The 16,562-nt window shown below is 41.2% G+C and overlaps 1 protein-coding gene across 3 annotated transcripts in view; it reads right to left on the bottom strand.

Moving 5' to 3' along the window:
* CDK14 (cyclin dependent kinase 14) overlaps nucleotides 1–16,562 on the bottom strand; it is a 720,213-nt gene that overhangs the window by 329,560 nt on the left and 374,091 nt on the right. For all 3 annotated transcript variants that reach the window (XR_011256569.1, XM_069587335.1, XM_069587336.1), the window contains exon 9: nucleotides 127–247. Coding sequence is in view for 2 of the 3 variants with exons in the window: in XM_069587335.1 (XP_069443436.1) it covers nucleotides 127–247 (121 nt within the window). In the remaining variant the exon portion in view is untranslated. The remainder of the gene's footprint in view (nucleotides 1–126; nucleotides 248–16,562) is intronic.

Below are 16,562 nucleotides of genomic sequence, written 5' to 3'. Positions count from 1 at the left end.
ATTGCCACACACCAGCAAACACTCCAGTACCATTAATCTTCATTCAGACTGTTAGGATGTTCGTCTAGGCTTGACCCAGACCAAACGCTATGGATAAATTAGCTAGAGTAAAGCTCCATTTCTCACCACATGTCAAGGCAGGTGGAATATTCTGTCGAGCCCAGGAGGACATCTGGAGGTCTGTACCACAAGGTAACCACTTCATTGGAATATGTGTGGCTAGGGACGGATTTTGCTCTTGCGAGACCTGTGGGTTACAGGGAAATAAAGAAGTTTAATAGACATTAATGATCAAAGTAATTTAAATCTGGATGTTCACAGTTTTAAAAGGTCAAATGTGATATTATAATACAGAATCATGAATGCAATGTCAAAGTTACGCAAAAGGTTGGGGAAAGCATATTTTGGTCTAGCTGTTTCAAATACATGCTAATAACCAATAAATCCTTTATATTTCCTAATAAAGCACTAAGAACCTAAAAAAAAATCCCAAAAGAGTAAACAAATGATTCATAAACTATCAGATTTTATACAGAGGCTTAGAAATCTCCTGGCTTTCCAAAGATTGTTTCATGGTACTTTGGTTCTGACAGTTAAAAATAAGTATTACAAGAAAAAGTTCCAAGACTGAATAACTTTGAGGAAAGATGGTTTAAAAAGTAAAACAGGTCTGTATACTGTGAGACTTCTCAGCACCCTTAGTTTTTTCTAACATGTATAATGAATCTGAAAGAAGAGAATATGACTCTTTTCTCAAAGGTTTTTTCCAAAATTTCTTTTGGTGTCAGTGATCCATCAAACACTAAGAAATGCTCATTCAGGAGCGTCATTTGAAACACACAAATAAATAATTATAAAGGAGTAGTTAATAAACCTGGTACATGGAGATGAGATACCATGAAATAAAATTAAAGTTCTCTAAGAATGTTTAAAAATTGGGAAAGTGGTCAAAATAATATATGAAGTGATAAATTATGTGCAGTTTGACCTCATAATCATAAATACTGAGGCACTGGAAAAAGACTGTTGAAGAATATATTTCAATATCTTCAATGGTTAGTTCTGAATATAGAAATATTTAGTTTTTTTAATTTAATATATTTTCTGAGTTTTTCCCAAGTTTTATACAATGAATGCATAATTCCTTTAAAAAACACAAATTACAGATATTATTTTTAGAAAAAAAGCCGTATGATAGTTTTCTATCTGGGTATGTTCATTAGTGAGGAGAGTAAAGTTTTATCTATCACTGTGATGCTCTAAGTAAACAAACATTTTTACAGTGAACCTGCCATAATATATTCATTTTAATGTTTTGATTATTTAAGCTTTTATGTAATACTTAGGAACCTTACATTTTTTGTTTATTAAACACTTTTTAATGGCATTTCTTTTACTGTATTATATGCAAATATTAAAATTATCAGGGTAGCTGGTAAGATGAAGAATTTCTAATTAGTTCAGTTTGGTTACAAAAATTCAATTTTCCCTACCAGTTTTTATAACAACACAATGGCATATTATAAATTGACTACTGTTACAAGTCTTCCATATTAAAGTGTACAGATTTGACGCATTCAAACATACATACACATATATGGTCTCTAACTTTTCTGCACATGAATGGAATGACTATCTCTGAAAATAGATTTCCATAATAACCTCTTCTCCTTTTTTCTGCAAGGTTTTATCCTACCTCAAAGCAAGCAAAACTGAACAACAGAGAAAACAATCAGGGCATGAAAGTGTTTCCAGAGTAATACCATCAAAGGGTTTCCTTCCTCAAATGAGCATGTTTCTATACAGACCAAGGAGCTGAGCGCAAGTCCCAAAATCGATTCTGACTTGCGCCTTATGCTATTGTCAAGGCGAATGGGATGCCAAAAACATTCGGGCTGGTTTTCTTGGTTTTGCCAAGGCCCTGTTGACAGAAAGCAAGGCCAGAGGGATAGGAGAATTTAAAAATCTGAGATTTTCTTTGACAGCTCAGAAGACCACACTGGTTATAGAAAATTGTGATATTCCCAGTTTTAAAGAGAGAACCAGACCTCAAAATAACCTAGTAGAAATCTAAATAATGATGTATGACTCCGAGTCAATTATGCTCACTCTGAATATAAGTTTGTAAAATTTATTAAATAGTTCTAAAAAACTAGAAACAGAAAAAGCTCTTTGTCTACATTATTTTTCTCCATCTCAATTTTAGGTCAACTGTATGAGTACTTAGTTGCTCAGTTGTGTCCGACTCTTTATGACCCCATAGACTGTAGCCCGCCAGGCTCCTCTGTCCATGGGATTCTCCAGATAAGAATACTGGAGTGGACTGCCATGCCCTCCTCCAGGGGATCTTCCCAACCCAAGGATCAAATCCTGTCTCCTGCATTGGCAGGCAGATTCTTTATCTTCTGAGCCACCAGCGAAGCCCCAAGTTTAGGTCAAGGACTGCCCAAACTCCATTCACACGGGTCATATAACTTCCCAAATCATCAGGGAAAGTGAACTTTCGATATTCTAACTCTTCAAAGCGTTAAGACAGTTTCTTAAAATGGTTTGCCTGTAAATGTGTTACATTGAATAATGTTTTGATATTTTTAAGATATACTCTCTTGCATCACTTGAGAAAAACTCACATCTCACTATATCATAGAGTCAATTAAAACATATTCTTGGGGCAAATGTCTTGTATATTGTTAAACAAATTTTTTCATCCTAAAAATATTTCTGTTCAGTTAAAGAGATAAATCCCCAAACTTTTCAAAGAGGGAGCAAATTATTAAATCAATGATTCAAAAGAAAAAAAAAAAAAAAGCACACCTTGAAGCAGAAATACACAACCACATTTTTAAATAAATATTTTTAGTAAAGATACTCCTGTGTATTTATATAGTTCATGCATCAAAACACGCTTACTCATGCAAAATTTATTAAACTGTATCCTCCAGCTGAAGGGAATCTGTAGGATAGGATTAATTAGCACAGCATGTGTGAAAGCTTTCTTTCTCTGGTCCTTGTCAGTTGCTATGGTTACCCTACAGGAAGAGAGCTACATTACCTTCTAAAAAGGATGAAGTTCAGGGGTTATTACCAAAACTTCTTATATTAATGTTTAGTCTGAATTAAAAGTCAAAAAACCAAAGTGAAATGCTAACTAGATGAGTATAGGTTATTTATACGCTGCTGCTTTGGCTGAGCATGTGTATATGAAAGGGTGCATGTTCCTGTGGGCACCTAAATTGGCTTGCATAACCATTTAAGGGTATCCAACGTAAAGATGTTACCACTTTTAACTAAGGAAAGATCCCTAAAGAGCGGAGTTAAAAATCCTGATAACCAAGCTCTGTTGCCAATTATTCAAATTTGGGCAATCTTAATAGGAGTTAGCATCGCAGAATCTTAGATTTCCAAAAGAGTTCAGAAGCTTTACAGGTAAGTCCTTTCCCAAGGAAAGAATTCCTCTTCATATCTCTGTAACACGGTCTAACTTGCTGCCATTCTGAGTCTGGTTCTACCCTCTGGCAGGGACACAAAGTAAGTCATGTGATAGTTGTCTTAAGCGAACTAACCCTTTGGCATCAACCAATGGAGATTCTTCAGACCTTATCTTAAAAGTCCTCAGCTGCAATGGATACAATTGACCACTCCCATTCTTTTATTTTATTTTGTTATCTCACTTTATTATCATATGTAACATAAGATGAAATGTATAATAATATGCAAATACAATTATGTGATATGGAATATAATGCAATAACAGTCTAGAAGATGTTTCAGTGGGTAAAGAATCTGCCTGCAATGCAGAAGACACAGGAGATGCTGGTTCGATCCCTGGGTCGGGAAGATTCCCTGGAGGAGGAAATGGCAACCCACTCCAGTACTCTTGCCTGGAGAATCCGATGGACAGAGGAGTCTGGTGGGCTACAGTTTATGGAGATGCAGAGAGTCAGACACGACTGAGCGACTAAGCATGCAAGCATGAAATATAATACAATATACATCTGCCACATGGCAGGTTATTTTTTTTTAAATTTTTTATTTTGTATTGGGGTACAGCTGATTGGATTTCCCAGGTGGTGCTAGTGGTAAAGAACCCACCTGCCAATGCAGGAGATATAAGAGATGTGGGTTCAATCCTTGGGTAGGGAAGATCCCCTGGAGGAGGGCACTGCAACCCACTCCAGTTTTCTTGCCTGGAGAATCCCTTCAACGGAGGAGCCTGGCAGGCTACAGTCCACAGGGTGGCAAAGAGTTGGACATGACTGAAGGGATGAACGAACGCATGCATGCATACAGCTGATTAACAATGTTGCAATAGTTTCAGGCGAACAGCAAAGGGACTCAGCCATATATATATATACATGTATCGATTCTCCCCCAAACTTCCCTCCTAATCTTTTAAATTTATTCCCTTGACTTCTCAGTTATGGAAGAGATAACAGCAGTGATTTGGCCGGCTTCTGGAACTTCCTCTATCTGCTCCACAACTGATGGACTTGTCTACAGCTACATATTTAAACCAATGCTTTCTAAATGCATACACTCTGTGGATAACTGTGGCTCATGCCAAGTTTTAACTGGCATCCTTAGGAGCTTTCTCCAGCTCATACTTCTGTGCGGGCTTCAGATATGGGTTTACCCAATTCCTCACCAGTATCACTCAGTAGTGTCCAACTCTGCAATCCCATGGACTACAGCCTGCCAGGCTCCTCTGTCCATGGAATTCTTCAGGCAAGAACACTGCAGTCAGTTGCCATTTCTTTCTCCAAGTACAGGAATGGGGATGTACTACAGGCTCTAAACTGGACACCAACCACAAGTCTCTACAGCAAACTGTATTATTAATACAGGGAAGGTGCTATGAGTCCAGCGTCAAATGGCAATTTACTAGTAAACAGTTTTAAGAACTCCAAATAGTAAACATCCTTTTATTAATAGCTGCACACTCATGTCCAATAGATTTCTATTCCATGCACATCTAATTATTCTTTCAAATCCTGATGCATCCTTTTTACAGGTGGTGACCCTGCTTAGAAACTTGAGTCCTCCCTCTGACTCCACGGAGAAAGTGGCTAAACTAAGAACTGGGCTTCAAGAATGCTCACTTCCATGTTTTTGCTTTGACTAACGAATTGCGAAAGAACTGGCAACACTGACTTGCTTCTTTCAAAGTAAGTGGAATAATGGCAAGAGCTAGATGGCCTTGTGAAAGCCAACTGAAACACAGCATAAAGGAACGCCTTTCAGCACTTCAGTCTTTCCGGAGGACGTGCCACTGTTCAGCGCTTCTCAGTGGTTTTGCTTTCATATTAGATCAATTCCCACCAGTCTCTCTCACCGTACCTCATTCCCCAAACTGAATGATCAGAAAAAGAATGTTCTGCTCTTAACCACAACGTGACATTTCTAAGACAGGGGCTCATTTCTTCAATACTTGATTCGAAACAGACATGACATACTTGGGTAACATTTTACCATTAGGCTGTCAGGCTGCGAAGGAAAAGACTTTCTCTATTCTGTCAGCTAATCCATGGAGTAAGGGCAGAAGATTTTTATATTTCTTTCCCATTGCACAGTCCTGGGACCTGGCCAGGAATTCTTTCTAATTTTTGGTTGCTGCTGCGTGTGGAGTTTCCCCAGCTGCAGTGTGCGGGTTTCTCATTGCCGTAGCTTCTCCTGTTGCAGATTAAGGATTCTAGGCGTGCAGGCTTCAGTACCGTGGCGCACAGGTTTAGTGGTTCCGTGGCATGTGGGATCTCCCCGGACCTGGGATTGAACTCATGTCCCCTGCGTTGCCAGGCAGATTCTTAACCATTGGGCCACCACGGAAGTCCAGGAATTTCCTTTTAAATAGATATTTTTAATGGCATTCTCTCCCTCTCAGGGATTTACATTAAGTATCTGATGATGAGTTAAATTAATTTGTAAAGCTCATCATTGCCACTCTTAGAGTGTATCAATAAACAACTATCAAACAAAAGAGAAAAGTACTTTCTTAAAGGGATGTTCAGAGTTTTGGCTTTGACCTTTGGTCTCTGCACTTGATTGGTTTTCCAGGAGGATCTGGTTTACCCTCATGTCTTCAGTTACTACCTATCTGCTGAAGATCCCAAATACACATCTCTACTATCAATCTTCCCCTAAAAGTTAAGATTTCTATATAAAAATAACAGTTTATATCCTCCGTATGTATGTTTATTTTTATTTTTCCCAATTCCCCAACCAATACTACCACTTCCAGTGTTCTGTAACTTACCACTAAAGGTCACTATCCGTCCATTCACCAAAACCGGCAATCTCGTTTCATGATAGGCTCCGTTCACTTACAAAATCACAAAACTCAATGGAAGATCTCCCTCGGGGCACAGCAGACAAGGGGACACACGTTCGATTCCTGGTCCAGGAAGATCCCACATGCCGCGGAGCAACGAAGCCTGCGTGCCACAAGTCCTGAGGCTGCGTGCTAGAGCTCCCAAGACGCAACCACCAAGCCCTCAAGCTGAAACTACTGGGGCTGCGTGCCACAAGTCCTCAGCCTGCGTGCTGGAGCTCCCAAGATGCAACCACCAAGCCTGCAAGCTGAAACTACTGAGGCTGCGTGCCACAAGTCCTGAGGCCCACGCACCCTAGAGCCTGTACTCCGCAGAGAAGCCACCACAATAAGTCCGTGCACAGCAACCCCGCCTGCCAAAGTTAGAAAAAGCTTGTGCAAAGCAACAAAGACCTAGAACAGTCAGAAACAAATAAATACATAAAAGCTTCTAAAAAATTCAATGGATTTTTACATCATAGTTTCTCTCTTTTCTTCCTTCTCCTCAGATTATCATCATCAATTACAGGAATGTAATAGCAGCCTCAGGTTCATCCATGGCAAACCGTTACCAATTTTGAAATATATTCTGGACAATAAATGATCTACATGCATTGAGATTAATTTTATTGAAAATTAAAATTTACCTGGGATAAACTTCAATGTAAATAATAAAGGACTTACATGCCCAACCTCCCCCTATGAGCACCCTCCAATTCCCTAGCCTCATACTTGCCATAACAAGAGGCAGGAAACGTGAGCATTTGGGGGACAGGCTTATTTTTTTAATACCTTTAATATCACATGTTGTTTCTTACGGTAGAAAAAAGTTTTGAGATAACAATTATAATCTCCTCTTCTTTCCTTTAAATGAAACATCTTTGCTTTTGTTTCTGTCCAGACTTCTACTTTAACAGAAGGTACTCTTCACAGGATACCGAAATCCCTTTAAAATGTTATGACTGGCATTTGTCAGAGGCTTTCAACTAAGTACGTAATCTCTGAAAACAAACTCTGACTAAAATGAAATTAAGCCCACAAGACATTAGCACATTTTAAGGCAATATTTTATTTTGCTATTATTTAATTATCTTTGAATTCTTTAAGTTAATAAATTATGCCTAGCTTCTGTCTATCCACAAGGGCACATTTTTTTAATCTTTCCTTTGAAATAACAGGAAGGATCATAATATTTTTAAAAGGACATTCTAAATAAGAAAGGAACATTTCAAATACTTAAATGTTATATATATGAAGATTTTATTTTCTATTTTGCATAGAAGATGGAAAACAATACATTCCTGTGGGAAATACTGCTTTACGTGAAACTGATAGGTATGGTGGTAAGACCAATTAGCCAGAGTTTTTCGGCCGACTACCATGTAAAAAACATGCTTTTGCTACCAGAGCAGTATTCTGCATTTTGGAAGTTGCAGTAAGAAAAAACTAAAGGCCTGATCATGGTTCTGACACTAGCCAGCTAGCTGTGTGCCCTTAAGCTCTCTTGCTTATGTTATGAGTAAAATAAAGGGGCTGAGATCAGAGTCAGCCAGCTGTAGCCTACAAGCAGGCTACCTGTCTGTGTAAATAAATTTTGCTGGAACACAATTATAGCTGTTTCTTCACATATTGTCTATGGCTTTTTTGCTGCTGCTGCTGTTAAGTCGCTTTAGCCGTGTCCGACTCTGTGAGACCCCACAGACAGCAGCCCACCAGGCTCCGTCGTCCCTGGGATTCTCTAGGCAAGAACACTGGAGTGGGTTGCCATTTCCTTCTCCAATGCATGAAAGTGAAAAGTGAAAGTGAAGTCACTGAGTCGTGTCCAACTCTCAGTGACCCCATGGACAGAACCCCACCAGGCTCCTCCGTCCATGGGGTTTTCCAGGCAATACTACTGGAGTGGGGGGCCATTGCCTTCTCCGATGGCTTTTTTGCACTCAACAGCAAAGCTGAGCTGTATAACCTGTAAGGGCGTCCCAGGTGGCGCTAGCGGTAAAGAACCCAGCTGCCAATGCAGAAGATATAAGAGAGGCGGGTTTGATCCCTGGGTGGGAGGATCCCCTGGAGGAGGGCATGGCAACCCACTCCAGTGTTCTTGCCTGGAGAATCTCATGGACAGGGGAGCCTGGCGGGCTACAGTTCATGGGGTCACAGAGAGTCAGACACGACTTGAGCGACTTAGCACACAGCATAACCTGTAAAGTTACAAAATTTAGTAATTTGGTCCTTTAAGAAAAAGTTTGCTGACCTATGGGTCAGGCTAAGGAAAACCTATAAAGTCCATACAAGTACTAAAGCTCAGGGATTCTAAGAAAATATTACTAAGAATTTTGTTCACTAAATGTATGAAGATCATATATGCTCAAGTTCTTAAAAAGCCCTTTTAAGTCAATAATTCCACCTCACTGATCCCACATCACATCTGCATTAGCAGAAAATGCAAAATCATTTTCAAGAGAGTATATGTGAATACAGCATCATTTTCACAGTTCATTGATTTACATTTCATTTTCTAGTTTCTGCTTCTCAGTTAATGAAATTCACAGTTATTATTCCAAGGTTAGATGACAACACAATATAGAAAATGAATTTTATAACTTTGACTAAATTGGCAATTTTGATGAATTTCCATATCCACGCTTATTTGTTTCCAGTTTTTTTAAATTAAAGGCAAAACATACTAAATTTATCATAAGAATCCAAGTTTTAAATCAAGCTGTAATACTCAGAACTTTCAGACCATTTGTTTATAAATACATTTATATAACAAAAATATGAGTATGCACTTATATGTTTTAAAGATTATTTATTGAATAATTGCAACTAATTAAATTTTACATATAAGAAGATTTTATTTTCTATTTTGCATAGAAGATAAAAACAATATATTCCTATATTGTTGGAATAATTACAGTATTATGCCAAATGCATGCTTTGTGCTTAATATGAAAGAAGCCAATGTATAAAGATGAAATTATCATATATATAATATTCAAAATAACCTAGTTCATTAATTTTTTTAATTTTGAAGAAAGATAATAAATGAGAGTGAGTGTTCCTTTTGGAGATGTATGTGAAAATTATTTCCATTTCCTTCCTAGCCCACCTAGAATTTTGTAAAAATAGGGGAGGGACAATATCCTACTATTATAGACAATATAAAAATACGAAGATCAGCGGATATGCTAGTGCTTATAATATAGAGGCAAACCTGATGAGGAATTCTTGAGCACTTACAATCTGCTGGGTATTCGAAGAGTTTTGAATGTGTGATATCACTTAATCATTAAAATAACCTAGAAAGTAATATAATTGCTGTGCATGAAGTCACTTCAGTTACGTCCGACTCTGAGACCCCACAAGACTGTAGCCCTCCAGGCTCCTCTGTCCATGGGATTCTCCAGGCAAGAATACTGGAGTGGGTTGCCATTCCCTTCTGCAGGGGATCTTCCCAACCCAGGGATTAAACCTGGTCTCCTGTGTCTCCTGCGTTTGCAGGTGGGTTCTTCACCACTAGCACCACCTGGGAAGCCCTAAAATAATTGTTAGTATCACAGTTAAACACAAAGGAAACGAATTTACCTCTGGCCATATGGTAAGAAGTGGCTGTGCTAGGCTTTGAATGCAGGCAGTGTGATTGCCTCCTCGGAAAGACTGGGAACCTGGGAACGTACTTGTGCCTGAGCTCCACAAGGGCAGCAGCACAGACTGCGTGGGTTGAAAGCCCCCAAACGGTGACAAGTCAGGCTCGTGACAGAGGGAGAGGGTTGGGGTGAGGACAGGGAGGCAGGGGACACTGGAAAGAGAAGTGAGGAGAGAACACAGCCAGTTCTACCGAAAGGAGGTTCCAGAAACATAAGTAAACTCAAAAGAAAATGACTGACGCTGTCTAGAGAGCCTCACAGAACAGCCAGACAAGCCCTCAAGGCAAAGAGACATTTGATCAAGAGAAACAGCTCAGGAAGTTCAAGTTAGGCTCTGACTGCCGAAACGAGAACAAATTATTATCAGCTGCTTTGTTTGTCTCTTAAAATGGAAATTGGCAGAAAGCCATGGCCCCAGAAATGGAGTAGTTAGTCAGAAGGCTGTGGTAACTTGGAGAGTAACAGCTAGAAAGTCAGTTTTGTGGGGCGGGGGCATTATTTATCTTACAGGAACCCAAGGCCCAGGTTTTCCTTCAGAAACCTCAAACTTGAGTGCAGTTAAGCTAACCTGAAGAATATGTAGTAGCAACACCTTAACAAAAAGCCCTTCTGGGCTGTCCTTACGGAAGTGAATTTTTAAAATATGCACGTGCTGAAAGTAGGCCACTACACTCGAACTTGAACGAGGTTTTTCTGTTTTTATAAGGGTAAATGTCCAACTGAATGAGTTCCAATTAATGTGGGAATGAGTGAGCCAATGCCAGGGGGGAGGGGAGTGGTTTGGGCTACACCAAGTCGTTATGAAACTTCTAAAATGTTACGGTTGTTGCCAAATTTTTATGAATTATTTTCTCCCACTCCTTTACTTTTTTCTTTTCTCTTTTCCTACTATTTGAACAGAAGTCAGAAGGCAATGGCACCCCACTCCAGGACTCTTGCCTGGAAAATCCCATGGGCGGAGGAGCCTGGTAGGCTGCAGTCCATGGGGTCGCTAAGAGTCGGACATGACTGAGCAACTTCACTTTCACTTTTCACTTTCTTGCATTGGAGAAGGAAATGGAAACCCACTCCAGTGCTCTTGCCTGGAGAATGCCAGGGATGGGGGAGCCCAGTGGGCTGCTGTCTATGGGGTTGCACAGAGTGGGACATGACTGAAGCGACTTAGCAGCAGCAGCAGCAAGTTATATTTTGGTGTCTCAACACTGTACTAGTCACTACAGGATTTCAGAATTTATCATTAGAAGAAAATGTTTATGAAAAGACATGAACATTATTTTGATGATTTTAACTTTACTTGGATGATTTCAAAACATGTTTTATGACACCCACTGACAATTCCGGTTGCCCTGATACTGGAATTGGGCATTACTAATTCAGAAATCATGGCATCTGGTCCCATCACTTCATGGGAAATAGATGCGAAAACAGTGGAAACAGTGTCAGACTTTATTTTTGGGGGCTCCAAAATCACTGCAGATGGTGACTGCAGCCATTACATTAAAAGATGCTTACTCCTTGGAAGGAAAGTTATGACCAACCTAAATGGCATATTCAAAAGCAGAGACATTACTTTGCCAACAAAGGCCTGTCTGGTCAAGGCTATGGTTTTTCCAGTGGTCATGTATGGATGTGAGAGTTGGACTGTGAAGAAGGCTGAGCACCAAAGAATTGATGTGTTTGAACTGTGGTGTTGGAGAAGACTTTTGAGAGTCCCTTGGACTGCAAGGAGATCCAACCAGTCCATCCTAAAGGAGATCAGTCCTGGGTGTTCTTTGGAAGGAATGATGCTGAAGCTGAAGCTCCAATACTTTGGCCACCTGATGCCAAGAGTTGACTTATTGGTAAAGACCCTGATGCTGGGAGGGATCGGGGGCAGGAGGAGAAAGGGACGACAGAGGTTGAGATGGCTGGATGGCATCACCGACTCGATGGACATGAGTTTGAGTAAACTCTGGGAGTTGGTGATGGACAGGGAGGCCTTGCGTGCTGCGATTCATGGGTTGCAAAGAATTGGACATGACTGAGCGACTGAACTGAACTGACTGAATATAGAAATAAACTTTAAATCTCCAAAAGGAGGTAGACTGAGCATTCGGGGAATATTCTAAAGATACATTAATTGCATAAAAGAAATATATACCACAATCATTGCGGAGATGAGTCTTACTGGAGCTTTTGTTCTAGAAAGAATCTAAGACAGCTGTTCTCTACATTACTTCTTCTTTTTTTTTTTTTAAAGTATTTATTTATTTGACTCCACTGGGTCTTAGCTGCAGCACATGGGATCTTCAGTTGTGGCACGTGGGATCTAGTTCCTGGATGAGGCATTGAACCCAGGCCCTTGCATTTGGGGGTGAGGTGCAGTCTTGGCCACTGGATCACCAGGGAAGTCCCTATATTATCATTTCTCATTAGAAGGAAGTTGAGGCCTCCACTTCTATCCAATCCACCTCTACTGTTTCAAATCCTGTCCCCTCTTTCTTTCTTTATGGCACTAGCATTTATGGCACTTATCCTTCTGGGTCGTGAATCTTGGAAAGAGCTCCTCACAGGTTTCCCAGCTGCCAGGTTGGCCCTTCCGAGTCCCTTGCCATAATCTGAGGACGAGACGGTTCCCTGAAATGTGTGAAAGCTTCCCCTGTGAGCTCAGCTGGGACCACTGTTCACAAGCTGTGTGATTTGGGGCAAGTGATTAACTGAGCTGACTTGTAGCTGCTTCACATATGAGATGCACGTGGTAACCCTGCTGGATATTCTCTGTCTGCCTCTCCTGACGCATTCTTGACTCTTCCTCCTTCCTGTTCTCTGCTCCCCAGAGGGTGACCTTAATAGGCCTGTAATTACAGAGTCTTAGGTCCCCTGGCCTCAAGCTGGGTTTGGCCACGGGGAGGCAAAGGATCAAAAATCGCAGAGAAGGAAGAAAAGCAAGGTTGGTGTGTGTTTTTTTTTCCCTTGGCTCCTTCCCAGCTGGACAGGAAATGGCCGTGGCTAAGTCCTCTCTTGGAAGGCTACACGCTTGCTCAGTCGGTTCTAGAATGCATTTCTCTCTTAATCCTGCAGGGCTGAGTGGTAAAGGCTTCCCACTACGGCTAGCCTAGAGAGGACACACCTCTTTAGCCCTGTGCACAGCGTCATACAGAGTTCCTTCATCCACCCCTCCTCAATCACCCATGGGAGTCGCCCTTTGTTTTCTTATAGGATCCCCAATAGAATGACCACACCTGACTCATAGGGTATTTGTATGAATTAAATGAGAAATGCATGGAAAGTGATGAATAGTGCGCTTGGTCTATAATAACAAGATACATTCCTAAGTGGCACAGTGGTAAAAAATCTACCTGCCACTGCAGGAAAAGGGGGTTGGATCCCTGGGTTGGGAAGATGCCCTGGAACAGGAAATGGCAACCTGCTTTCAGTATTCTTGCCTGAAGAATCCCATGGACAGAGGAGCCTGGTAGGCTACAGTTTATGGGGTCGCAGAGAGTCGGACATGACTGAGCAACTCACACACACACACACACACACACACACAAATTCAAAATATTTATAAGATGCTTTAATTCATTTCTGATGTTCATAAACATGTTAAAATAAAGTATAACAAGGGGTATCATACTATAATGCTATTAATATTCAAGCTACTGGTTAGCAATGTAAATGATGAACTTATTTTCCTAGCAAAGTCCATGCTGTTGCAAACTTTAATATGATATTTAAAATTTAGATCCATGAAACCTCAAGAACTAGTCAATCTCTCCTCCAAAATTTCAAGTCAGACCTCACTTTCTAGTCAACTCACTTGACAGTAAGCACATAAAACTGTTTTATTCATATGTTTATCTATTATATATTATAAGCTCCCTACGAGCAATGTTCATTCCCTATGATTGCCCATTTCTTACCACGACTTCCCCCTTCTTCATCCCAACATAAACAGAGTCTCCTATAAAAGTTGGACTTAGACAAGACTACCTAAAGCATATCCAAGGGCTTCCCTGGTGGTTCAGTGGCAAAGAATCTGTCAACACAGGAGACACAGGTTTGGTCCCTAGTCTGAGAAGATCCCACAGTCCCTGGGACAAGCCTGGGAGCCGCAACTACTGGAGCCCGCACACCCTAGGGTCTGCGCTCGGCAACAAGAAAGGCCACCACAAGGAGAAGCCTGCTTGCTGCAGCTAAACAGGAGCCCCACTTGCTGCAACTAGAGAAAGCCTGTGCAAAGTAAGGAAGATCCAGCATGGCCCAAAGAAATAATAACACTAAACTAAAGCACATTCAGACAGGGGATCGATTTGCCTCTACTTACTAGAACCCTTGCCTCTGAACTGCACGGCTCCTGTGTGTGAAACCAGCTTAGATCCCAACTGTATCAACAGCAAGTGATGCTGATTCTGCATAGCACCTTAGCTGCCTCTCAAAAAGTTAACTTAAGCATGGAAAGAGGTATGCGCAGACCTGAGAGTTTTTTTCAAAAACAAAACAAAAAAACCCTTGATGAGCAGAAGTACAAACACTCATTTCAAAGCTTCCAGATGTTTAGTTTTACTGACAGGAAGAGACCTGAATTTACCTTTGAGGCTGACTGTTCCTCTATTCTAAGAAATCCAACAATGGCAATTTCTGTCGTATAAAAGTAAAGCAAGTCCCTACCCACTGTTCTGGGGCAAGCAGTGAAATTAACCTGCATCTTGATACTTCAAACTCGAGCTATCAAGAAACCTCAGGGAAGGGCCCCTGGTGGCCCAGTGGCTAAGACTCCACGTTTCCACTGTAAGGGGCGTGGGTTTGATCCCTGGTCGGGAAACTAAGGTCCTACGTACTGTATGGTGCAGCCAAATAAGAAATCTCAGGGAAGTATTATTCCAGGCAGAAGGGAAAATAAGTGCCAGCGTTCTGAAGTGGGAGAGGCCCTGGCACAAGGTAGGATTGGTGAGGAGACCCCGTGTGGAGGGCCATGCACCCAGCACGTGCTTTGGTGCACCCACCTTCCTGGACCCTTCCCATATGCCTTCTCACACGTCCATGCCACTTCCCACATGGACATCTAATTTCAACCCACCCTCAACTATTCCCTGAGGTCCACATCAGAAGTCACTCCCCCCGGCCGTGGGTCTCCGCAGCGGTCCGCCGCGCCTCTCACTGGTCACTCAGCGCTGGACCGCGAAGCTCCGCGGTCACTGAGGAGTGACTGCCCTGTGGAGGGCGGAGATCATGTCCCTCACAGCCCCCAGGACCAGCCTAGACGGGGCCCAGAATGAGTAACGTGCTCACAGAGGTGGCTGGTTGAACTGAACTTGGAAGTCACTGAGCGTGTTTCCCAAGTAAGTTTCAGAAAGTGATCAACAGCATTGTTCTCCTATGTTTTTACACACAAAGACTTACGTGCGTGGATACCTGCTGTGATGCTGTTTATGCTAAAAGGCTAAAAATAACCTCAAATTCTAAGAGAAACTAGCTAAATAACTTATAGTACAAAATGCAGCTGATGAGGCCATTCAATCTACATGTACTAATATGGAACCAACAATGACATGCTCCCAAGAGAAAAGGCAAAATAAAGAACAGTGAGCAAGACAGAAAAGCATAAATATCATACCACATCCCTTATATGTGGAATCTAAAAAGAAACGATACCAATGAACTTACGAAACAGACTCCCAGACTTCTGAAAGGAGCTTATGGTTGCTGAGGGTGGGGAGGGGGGAAAGTAAGGGGGAAGGAATAGTCAGGGAGTTTGGGATAGACACGTACTCAACGCTATGTTTAAAATGGATAACCAACAAGGATCTTCTGTACAGCACAGGAAACTCTGCTCAGTGCTCTGGCAGCCTGGATGGGAGTGAGGCTTGGGCGAGAATGGCTGAACACCTCTGCCCTGGTCACCTGAAACTATCACAACATTGTTAACTGAGTAGACCCCAATACAAAATAAAAAGTTTTTTTTTGAAAAGAACAGTGAGCATGATATTTACTATTTGCAAAAAGAGAAAGGTGCTTATACATGCATATGATGTCTCTGAAAAGAGACTAAGAGACAAGTGCCTGTGCGGAACGATGGAGACAGGAGACAGAAGGACATCGTTTTCACTAAACACCCATTTTCCCCTCTTGGAAGCATCTACTACTGTTGCGCACATGTTCCTACTGAACAAAAATACTGGATTTTAAAAGAGAAACAAAAGGGATCAAATAAGTCCTCACTCAGCCCTGTGCAGTCTTAGTGCCCCCCTTTACAACGCCACCCTAAGATTTCAGCCTATTCCTTATACTTTATAGCGCTGGTCCTAAAATAGTCATGGGTTATAAACGACAGGCTTTTCTCGTGCCACAGGAGAACTGATGGCTGGTGGCAGTGAGTTAATGACTAGGTGGAACAGGCAGAAATAAACTATTATTTAGATATTCTCACCACTACAACCAAGCTGCCTTCTAAAGCTCTTATCTGTCTGCATAATAGCCAGTTTAGCTACTAAGACCAATGAGAAGCTTGCATGAGTAATGTGAATCATCACGCAATTTTGAAGTTAAAAAAAAAAAAATCTTCCTTAAAGGGAAACATGCTTGAAAGTATAGTACTTAGAATACATTTCCCTAAGATGAAAGTGTCAAGACTG

This window comes from Ovis canadensis, chromosome 4 (assembly GCF_042477335.2).
Source record: "Ovis canadensis isolate MfBH-ARS-UI-01 breed Bighorn chromosome 4, ARS-UI_OviCan_v2, whole genome shotgun sequence".
Taxonomy (NCBI): Eukaryota; Metazoa; Chordata; class Mammalia; order Artiodactyla; family Bovidae; genus Ovis; species Ovis canadensis.
Note: the sequence above shows the minus strand (reverse complement) of the source record. Positions and strands in the feature narration are given on the sequence as shown.